General features: G+C 34.4%; 1 protein-coding gene across 1 annotated transcript in view; it reads left to right on the forward strand.

Moving 5' to 3' along the window:
• The window catches only part of LRCH2 (leucine rich repeats and calponin homology domain containing 2), a 114,980-nt gene that overhangs the window by 84,240 nt on the left and 19,783 nt on the right, over positions 1-10,957 (forward strand). The window contains exon 16 of the mRNA XM_039878924.1: positions 7,947-7,991. Coding sequence (XP_039734858.1) covers positions 7,947-7,991 — 45 coding nt within the window. The remainder of the gene's footprint in view (positions 1-7,946; positions 7,992-10,957) is intronic.

Below are 10,957 nucleotides of genomic sequence, written 5' to 3' on the forward strand. Positions count from 1 at the left end.
CCTATGAAGTAATTACAATTATTATTATTTCTATTTTACAGATGGGGAAATTAAGGCACAGGGAGGCGAAGTAATATGCTTCAGGTCACATAGCTATTAAGCAGCTGAGTCAAGATTTGAACCCAAAGCCTATGCTATACTGCCTGTTTACCTACTGTGGATAGCCTAATATCAAATGAACAAACACTTTCAAATCAATGCAGTGTTATTGTTTTTAAAAATATTTTATAATAACTCAGGTGAACTTCTTAATAAAGTCTTAATAGAGGCCTCAGTGACCCTTTAAAAAATAGTTTAATTTAATAGCATCATTTGTTGACAAGTATTTTATTTTTGTGGCTTAAACGTACCTTCTGTAATACTGCTATTTTATAAGTTGCTAAGAGATCAAATGAGATAATCTTTGAAATGTCTATTACATAATCATCATCCAATAGATATTAATAAAGTAGGTACAAAGATAAACTTCAGTCACTGGGAAATGTTTTAAGGAGATATGTAGTTCTCCTCAATAGTCAGAAGATGTCAGTGTTAGGACACTTGAAAAAAATTGAATGTCAACAATCTTTTCCTAAGATGTGAAAAAAAATTATAAAGTTGAGCTACTGCTCTCTAAATTAAGTCAAAACCATTATTCAGAATTGCCGATATTTTCATGATTAAAATATTGATTTCTATGAAATATCTTTCATTCAAAAAGAAAATTTCTCCTAATCATGTATCTCCCAAGAATCAAAAGAGTTTTTGAAATGATATATTACTGAACTTAATCTGGATTTATAGTTTATTAAACATTAAAATATACGATTCTAGAGATTTATACCAAATTGTTACTGAACTGACTCAGGGATGGCTCCTTTAGCTTTGCTGCGTTATGAGCTTTTGTGTAACTATTCTAACAAGTATAAATGACTGAGCCACTGGATTTCTTTGTGTTTCATGATAAATTATTCATGTTGTTGTTATTCAGTATATTTACTGAAAGTGTTTGTATGTATGCTTGTGTATGTGTGTCGCTCTATTATTGCTGCTTAGTTGCCATGACTAATTTTGAGTAGTATATTTATTAGGCAAGCCTTTGAAACTAAGTAAAAAATGTTTTAACGTATTGGCCAGATTATGTGAACAAAAAGATAAATTAGATTATATGAGAAGTAAATCACTGTAGGAGAGTTACATTAACTCTTTAGATTCCCTGGCCACTATAGTATAGATTACTACTCTAGTTAATAAAATTTATGTCCTTGTTGCCAAAATAAAATCACTACAATTCTTGAAGTAAAGGTATTCCAGGAAATGCATTATTTCATTAAAAAATCTTTTACAGAAGTGTATTAATATTATTTTAATAAAATATACAACAAAATATGAAAATCTAACCTCTTGTTTATAAATTACATTTAATGTAAATTAGTAGCTTTAATTTCTTGTAAGAATGATATAGCACATGAATTTCTAAATGTGTTTGCCAATTGATTTCTAAACCAGAAAAGTTAAAAAGTATTAGAATAGCTAAACCAAGTTAATCTTAAAGATTATTTGATTTATTGAAATGCCATATATAATTCTCTTCAAATGTATCTCATTACGGCTGTGATTAAACATATGACTTGTAAAATACATATCTGATTTCATAAATAAAGTATAATATTTTTTCATTTTTTTATAGCTTTATTGAAATATAATAAACAATTAGTTGCTCATATTTACAGTGTATAATTCCATGAGTTATTTTCAATTATAGTTGCTATACAATAATAGTTTCAGTCATATAGCATAGTGATTAGAGACCTATATAACTCACAAAGTGATCAACCCACTAAATCTAGTGCCCTTCTACCCTTTTACCTATATATTACAGTATTGTTGACTGTATTCATTATGCTATACTTTATATCTCCATGAATATTTTGTAACTGTCCATTTGTACTTCTTAATCCCTTTGCCCTTTTTCACCTACCTCCCCAAGCCCCCTCCCGTCTAGTAGCCCTCAAAATATTCTCTGTATCTATGAGTTTGTTTTTGCTTTTGTTGCTGTTGTTTATTTTGTTCTTTAGATTCCACAAGTACATGAAATCATGTGGCATTTGTCTTTCTCTGACTTACTCCATTCAGCACAATATCCTCTAGGTCCATCATGCAGTATCTTTTTCCATCCCCTTCCTTTTAGTCTGTGTGTCTTTTAATTTAAAGTGAGTTTTTTCTAGGCAGATTATGTAAAGGTCTTGTTTTCTTATCCTTTCAGCCACCCTATCTTTTGATTGGAGCACTTAATTCTTTTTCATTTAAGGTACTTGTTGATAGATATGTAGTTATTGCCACTCTTTATTCATGTTTTTGTTACATATTTTTTTCTTCTCAAAGAAATCTCTCCAACATTTCCTGTAATACTGGCTTGGTGGTGATGAACTCCTTTAGCTTTTTCTTGTCTGAGAAGCTCTTTATGTGTCCTTTGACACTAAATGATAGCTTTGCCGGATAAAATAATCTTGGTTGTAGATTCTGGGTTTTCACCACATTGAATATTTTGTGCCAAGCCCTTCTGTCCTGCAAGGTTTCTTTTGAGAAATCAGCTGCCAGTCTTATAGGTGCCCCTTGTAGGTAACTAACTGCTTTTCTCTTGCTGCTTTTAAGATTCTCTCTTTGTATTTAACATCTGGCATTTTAATTATGATGTGTCTTGGTGTGGGCCCCTTTGGGTTCATGTTTTTTAGGACTGTCTGAGTTTCCTGAGGTTGTATGTATATTTCCTTAACTAGGTTAGGGAAGTTTTCCATCATTATTTCTTCAAATAGGTTTTTCACTTCTTGCTCCCCGTCTTCTCATTCTGGCACCCCTGTAATGCAAATGTTGTTACTTTTTATTTTGTTCCATAGGTTCCTTAAATTATCTTCATGTTTTTGGATTCTCTTTTCTTGTTGCTGTTCTGATTGGGTGTTCTCTGCTAACTGATCCTCTGTATCGGTGTTTTGATCCTCTTTATCCACTCTGTTGATTCCCTCTTCATCTCAGATAATGTGTTCTTCATTTCTGACTGGTTCCCTTTTATAATTTCCACTGCCATTTTTATGTTTTTTTATCTCCTTGTTAAAGTTCTCACTGATTTTCATCTATACTTCCCTAAAGTTCATTGAGCATTGTTATAACCGGTGTTTAAATTCTGCATCTGTTAGATTACTTGACTGCATTATATTTGGATCTCTGTTCTGTTCTCTCATATAGTTTCTGCTTCTTTGTCTTCCCATTTCGGCTAGCTTTCTGTGTCTGTTTCCATGTACTACACAAAGCTCCTAAGTTTCCTGGTCTTATTAACATGGTTTTGTGTAGTTGGTGTCCAGTGGCACAGTCCTGGGAGGGGTTCAGCTGCAGGCCAAATTTAGTCCAAGCCTCTACCCTTCCAGGGCCACCTGTTAAGATTCAGCAAGCAATCCACAGATGCTGTGCTTATAGTTACCTCAAGAGGCCATACCAGAAACCGAGGCCAGGTGCCACCAGTGCAGGGCTTGGAGCTGCTCACCAAGGGGCACAGGGCACACCACAGACACTGCTGGATATGGTTTGGGTAGGGTCACGAGTTGGGGGAGGCAGAGTTTCAGGGAATCCTCTGGGCAGAGCGACCTCTGTTAGACAGTTTTAGGATGTCTCAGCTGTGGCTGCACCTGCCTCCGCACATTGTTAATGGGGAGGGATCAACAGAGGAACAATGGGTACCACCAGCTCTTCTGCCCAGGAGAAAGCCTTACCTCCTGGCCCTTGCTCCGACAATTCAGTGTCCACCTATAAGTCCATGGCACCCCTCAAGCAGCCAACCCCATGCTGTTGCTCAGAGCGAGCGAGTTCGTTACCACGAAAGTCCGGTCTCAGACACAGCCCCTTTAAGAGGAATGTCTGCACCTGCTGGCTGTAGTTGCCATTGCTTCTGTCCCACTCAGGAGCTTGGGACCAGTCATACTTGCATCTTTATCCCCTCCTACCTCCTACTGTTGCCAGATTATTTATTTCTCTCTCTAGTTTTAGGGCTTATGTTTATTCAGACCCCAGGTGACTCTGCTTGCTGTTTGCTCCATGTCTCCATCAAAGCTCTGGTGTGGTCACAAGAGGAGATGTACAAAGCCTCTACCATCTGCGCCATTTTCCCAGTCTCCCTATAGTATAATATTTTAATTTAAAGACTTACTCCCAAGGAAATTATTTTTATATGTTTTTTATGATCATGGTTAATTTTGTACTGGAATAAGGAAGCCAACTGGGCTTGTGAAATAACCTGATTTGTTTTGAATCAGAGTTTGTGCAGTTACTCTCTTTTCTATGTAATTAATATAAGCTTCGGAAATGAACTGGCCTTTCTGTTTCTGAACAGGCCTCTATTGTGATATTTTAAGTGTAATAAAACTTCAGTTATTTAGACTAATATTAGTTGAGAACAGCTGAGTTAAATTTGTAAAAAATTTGGACTTATAAAATATTTTCAAATCTATGTATATATTAAGTTTTGGGTCTTAGATATGTACAGTAATATCTAATGTGCAGTAATACAAACTATGTTTTCATGTATAATGGATTTTTTAATTAAAATAATAATTGAGTAACAATAATACAAGTTTTATTGCCTAAGTTCTTGACTGCATCATCCTGTTTCTTTCCTTTATCAATTATCTACTTACTCTTCTATGTCCTATCTGTTTACCTTCCATCTTATAAATGTTCTCAGACCCCTACCATTATCCCTGATTCCTTTTTCAGCTGTTGCCTTATCTCTTTGCTTTCTTTTAGGGCCAAGCTTTCCATTTCTAGGTATCTAATTTCTCATCACTCCTTACAGTGCGGTCTGGCTTTCACCTCCATTTCTTCATTGAAATAGCCCCTCACTAGAGCTTCACATATACCTACTAATGACAAAATCTAGTTTAGGAGATGACAGTGATGACACATCTTTTTCTTTCTTTTTCTTATTCTTTTTCTTTTTCTTTTTTCTTTTTCTTTCTCTCTACTCTCTCTCTCTCTCTCTCTCTCTCTCCTCTCTCTCCCTCCTCCCCTCCCTCCCTCCCTCCTCCCTCCTCCCTTCCTCACTGCTTCCTTCTTCCTTCTTCCTCCCTCCCTCCCTTCCTTCCTTCCTTCCTTCCTTTCCAGTAGAAAAGGAAAAATTTATTAGAAGAGAAAATACACTTCCACAAGAGAAGCGTGTCTCGAAAGGCCCACATCTTTCTTCTTGAAACTACTTTCTTAGTTTATGCCTCATATTTTTCTTCCCATATTCTTCTGTTTTCTTTTTGATGTTCTCATCTAACTTTTCTTGTGCTTGCTCATCCTCGTTTTATTACTCTAAACACTCTGTCTGAAGCTTTTATTACTCCAGATGTCTCTTTTATTGATCTGGGTCTGAATTTACATCCCATAACTTTTTTTCTGGTCTCCAGACCTGTATTTCTGTTTGTCTAGATGCCCTACATATATTGCACATTCAATATGTCTCCCCTTTCTGCCATCCTCCACCATGGAACTTGCTCCTCTATTCTGTTCTTTATTTTTGTTAGTGGTAGTGATATCTGCTCTATTGTCTAAGCTCTATATCTCAGTCCTTCTCATCTTTCCCTCTCTTTTCCCTCACGTAATTGTTACCAGGATGTTAATTAAACATCCTTTCTCCAATTCACCTCTTTTCCATCTCTACTACCCTGGCTTTTGTTGGAGCCCTCATTTATTTCTTGTCTGGGCAATTGCAATGACATATTTTTAAAATTAAAGTACAGTTGACTGTAATACCTTCTTAATCATCTCCCTTTCTGTAGCTTCACAGCTTTCGGAGAGATCCCTGACCTAAATTTCTTTATTAGCTTTCCATTATTAATAACAAAGTTTGGGTATCTTAAAAACTTCATTGGCCATATTTACTTACTTCTCTAACTTTTATTACTTGCCACAATTTACTCTCCTCACTAGCCATATTACTCTTTGTTTTCTGCATAAGCCGAACTTTTCCATTCTTTTATATTTCCTTTTTTGGGGGGAATGCCAGTTCTTTAATTTCTGGCAAATACCTACTAATTATTCAGGATTTAAAGATGGGAGAATAGCATAATGGTTAAGAACCTGGGTTTCTAGAATCAAACGACTTGGATTCTAGTTCTAACTTGGTATATCTACTAACTGTGCAACTTTGACAAGTTACCTAACATTGCTGAGCATATATATATATATATTTTTTAAATTTTCAAAGGACTCTAATAGTATCTTTACAGGATTGTTAAAAGTATGGAATGATATAATGTAAAGTGCTTAGACAGCACTTGCCACAGAGTATGCACTTAATAAATATTAGCTTATCATTCACTCAGTTGTCTTTGTTTTGTTTTGGTGGTTTTTGTACCAGTCATATTTTATTAGATGTTAATTCTCAATTAGGACATGAAAGGATTTAGCAAAGATCAGAGCTGCCAGGCAAAGAAAGTCATGATCAGGAATGCAGACTGTGCCCTCCACACTGGGCCCTCTTAAATGGTACTTGCATAGCTGCTTCACTGTTTATTTACTTGTAAGAAAGACAGTAGTTTTAAAGCATTATGGAAACTCCAGCAATGCTCTCTTTCTTATTACATACTTTTTGTAATAAGAAAGAAATACCGATTGATAATAACCTCTTAGAAATGCTCAACAGTGCCTTTAGGGGTAAAATCCCACATCAGTTTCTAGCTTGGCAGCTTCTCTATTTTGACATCCATGAGTTTCTTCTCCTTTGCTGATATAACTGATGCCATCTTGGAGTCCTAGTGTCTGCTGTCCAAATGTCACTCTTGTTGAAGTAGAGTAGAACCAAGAATAAGTGACATAAGCGAGCATAGCAAATAGGTTATTCACACATGCCAATTCCATTCAGTGGCTAATACACTGGATTGAAAGCATATCGAGACTATGTTTGGGATCAGCTGGAAAGAGCACCCTTGTAGATTAATGATAGTTGTCTTAAATCTCAGCCTCTAATTTGTGGTTGAGCTATCAGATAGGTAATTTGTTTTTCCAAGAGTTATGGAAGATAAAGCTGCATAAGTAAAGGAGGCTGTTAAATAGAATCTTGAATGCCAGGCAAATTTGGATATAATCCAAAAGTTATTTGTTTTTCAACAAGAGAGTCATGATTTGCAAGTATTGTTTTGAGATTACTCTGCCACTGATTTGCAGGATTATTTGTGGTGAGAAATCAGAAGAACTCTGCTTGTTGTCATACTGTATATTTTTTGATTCTAAGAAGCACTTTTTCACATACTAGCATTTTTTTTATATTGACCATATTACCTCTACGCCTCAGTGTAAAATGAAGATAATAGTATTTACATCAGAGTTATTATTAAGATTAAATGTGTTAATACATGTAACACACTTCAGTCAGTGCCTGACAGGTAAGACATTTCAATCAGTGCCAGATAGTAAGCTCTAGCATAAGTTTAGCTGTTATCATTACTATTATTATTATGTAGTCAATATATACATTTAATATAGTATTTTTTTTACCTGAAATCAGTAGGTTTCTTAATAATGGATGACATTTTTAAATGGTGAGATTACAGACTAGGTGTAAGATAATGGGGACCTAAGATACTGTGATAGTTGTGAAAATTCAGAAGTAAATCTGAGATAACAAAAACAATTGATGTATTAGATATACTGGATTTAAAAAAAGGATTTAAGACAACCCTCAGACTGTAAAACTGAATGGAAAATGGATTGATTTAAGGAGGAAATGTTACTTGATATATGTAAAGTACTTAGAAGGTACTGTTTGTGTTAGCTATTAGTAAGTAGTAGAGGTATTTAAACTGGTTATATAATTAAACTTGGCATCAGATAATTTAATAAAATACCAAATTATGAATAAACCTCACATATAATTTACTACTAGAGATTTCATATGATCAAGGAAAAATAAAGTATGTTTTTAAAATATTTTTCAGTATAAATCATCAAGGAAGAATTCAAGTAGCCATGAAAATGATGAGGTGAGAAAAGAGGGTAATAATAATTACTTAAAATATTTACTTGACATGTAGTTGTCTCAATCAGAGTAAAATGAAATCTATCTTTTGGTTTCTTTGTTATTTAATGCCTGGTTTCTCCAATAAAACTGAACATCATATAATTATTAATTTAATCGTAATTTCCATGTGTTTCAGAGCAACAATAGTTCAATTTTAGAATTTTATTAACTTTTTTTTATTTTTGATTTTGAGGCTGAACTTCATTTTTACTTATTTTTTAAAATTTCTATTGGCATACAATATTATATTTCAGTTGTACAACACAGTGACTACACATTTATATAACATCACCTGTATAAATACAGTGCCCATCTGACACCATGCATAGTTTTTATAATACTACTGACTATGTTCCCCATGCTATATTCTACATCCCAATGACTGTTTTATAGCTACCAATTTGTAACTCTTAATCCCCTACCTCCTTCACCCATCCTCTCAGTCTGTCAATTGTCAAAATGCTGTCCATATCTATGAGCTTGTTTCTGTTTTGTCTGTTTGTTTATCTTGTTCTCTAAATTCCACATAAAAGTGAAATTATATGACATTCATCATTTTCTGTCAGTGTTCCATCACTCAGCACAATATTCCCTAGGTCGGTCTGTGTTGTTGCGGTGGCAAGATTTTTTTTATGGTTGAGTAATATTCCATTGTACATCTGTACCACTTCTTTATCCATTCATCCATTGATGGACACCCAGATTGCCCCCATATCTTGACTATTGTAAATAATGGTGCACTGGTACACATGTCCCTTTGAAAAAGTGTTTTGGGTTTATTTGGCTAATTACCCAGAAGTGGGATTCCTGTGTCCTTCTTTGTCTTGTGTTATAGTCTTTGTTTTAAAGCCTATTTTGTCTGATATTCATTTTATTTATTTATTTACAATTATTAGGGTGACATTGGTTAATAAAATCAACAGATTTCAATTATACAATTCAATGATATGTCATATGTATATTGCATTGTGTGTTCACCATTCAAAGTTAAATTTCCATCAACAAATATTCGACCACATTTACCCCTGTCTACCTCTCTCCTCACTCCCTTCCCACTGGTTACCACTGTTTGTCTGTGTCCATGAGTCTGTTTGTCATATTCATTTTTTGCTTTTAGTTCTATATCCCACATATGAGTGAAATCATATGGTTCTTATCTTTTTCTGTCTGACTTATTTTGCTTAGCATGATAATCTCAAGATCCATCCATCTTGTCGCAAATGGCAGTGTTTTTTTTTTTTAAATTAAAAATTATTGAGGTGACATTGATCAGCAAAATCTAATAAGTTTGAAGCATACAATTCAACAGTATGTTGTATATATATTGCATTGTGTGTCCACTGCTCATAGTTAGATTTCCTTCCGTCACCAAATATTTGACCCCTTTTAGCCCTGTCTACCTCCCCCTCTCCCTTTCTCTCTGGTAACCACTAATTCACTATCTGTGTCCATGAGCCTGATATGTTTGTTGTTTTTAGATTTATAACACACATGTGAGTGATATCATATGGTTTTCAACTTTTTCTATCCGACTTATTTTGCTTAGCATGGTTATCTTAAGATCCATCCATGTTGTCACAAATGACATTTCATCTTTTCTTATAGCTGAATAATATTCCATTGTATATATGTACCACATATTCTTTATCCAATCTATTATAGGACACTTTGGTTGCTTCCATGTCCTGGCCACCTGTGAATAATGCTGCTATGAACATTGGGGTACATTAATTTTTGCAGATAAATGTTTTTAGGGTTTTTGGTAAATACCCAGAAGAGGGATTGCTCTATCATATGGTAATTCAATTCTTAGTTTTTTGAGGAACTTCCATACTGTTTTCCATGGCGCTGTACCAATTTGCAGTCCCACCAGCAGTGTATGAGGGTTCTTTATTCTCCACATCCTCTCCAACATTTGTTATTACTAGTCCTGTTGATGATAGCCATTCTAACAAGTGTGAGATGATATTTTATTGTGATTTTGATTTGCATTTCCCTAATAGCTAGTGAAGTTGACCATCTTTTCATGTCTGTTGGCCATTTATGTGTCTTCTTGGGAGAAGTGTGTATTCAGGTACTCTGCCTATTTTTTTAATTAGTTAATTTTTTTATTGTCGCGTTGTATGAGTTCTTTATATATTTTAGATATTAGACCCTTATCGGAGATGTTTGCAAATATATTCTCCTATTCAGATGGTTGCCTCTGCCTTGTTGATTTTTTTTCAATTTACTGTGCAGAAGTGTTTTAGTTTGATGTAGTCCTACTCATTTATTTTTGCTTTTACTTCCCTTGCCTTTGAGCTCAAATTAATAAAATCCTCTCTAAGTCCTAGGTCCATGATTTAATACTTATGTTTTCTTCTATGCAATTTATTGTTTCAGGTCTTCTATTCCATTTTGAGTTAATTTTGGTGTATGTTGACAGAAGTCTAGTTTTATTCATTTCCATGTAGCTTTCCAATTTTTCCAGCACCGTTTATTGAAGAGGCTTTTCTTTTCTCATTGTATGTTTTTCATATCTTTGTCAGAAATTATTTGCCCATATATATGGAGGTTTATTTCTGGGTCATCGATTCTGTTCCATTGATCTTTGTGTCTGTTTTTCTGCCACTACCATGCTGTTTTGATTGTTGTCACTTTGTAGTATAATTTGAAGTCAGGCAGAGTGGTACCTCTGGCCTTGTTCTTTTTACTCAGGATTGCTTTGGTTGTTTGGTTTTTTGTTTTGTTTTTTCCATAGAAATCTGATGATTTTCTGTTCTACTTTTTTTTAAATACCATTGGGATTTTGATGGGGATTGCTTTAAATTGGTATATTGCTTTGAGTAATAAGGTCATTGTAAGAATGTTGATTCTTCCAATCCATGAACATGGAATATCTTTCCACTTTTTTTGTGTCTTCTTCAATTTTTTTTTTTTTTAATAATG

This window comes from Pteropus medius, unplaced genomic scaffold (genome assembly GCF_902729225.1).
Source record: "Pteropus medius unplaced genomic scaffold, Ma_sr-lr_union100, whole genome shotgun sequence".
In the NCBI taxonomy this organism is placed as follows: Eukaryota; Metazoa; Chordata; class Mammalia; order Chiroptera; family Pteropodidae; genus Pteropus; species Pteropus medius.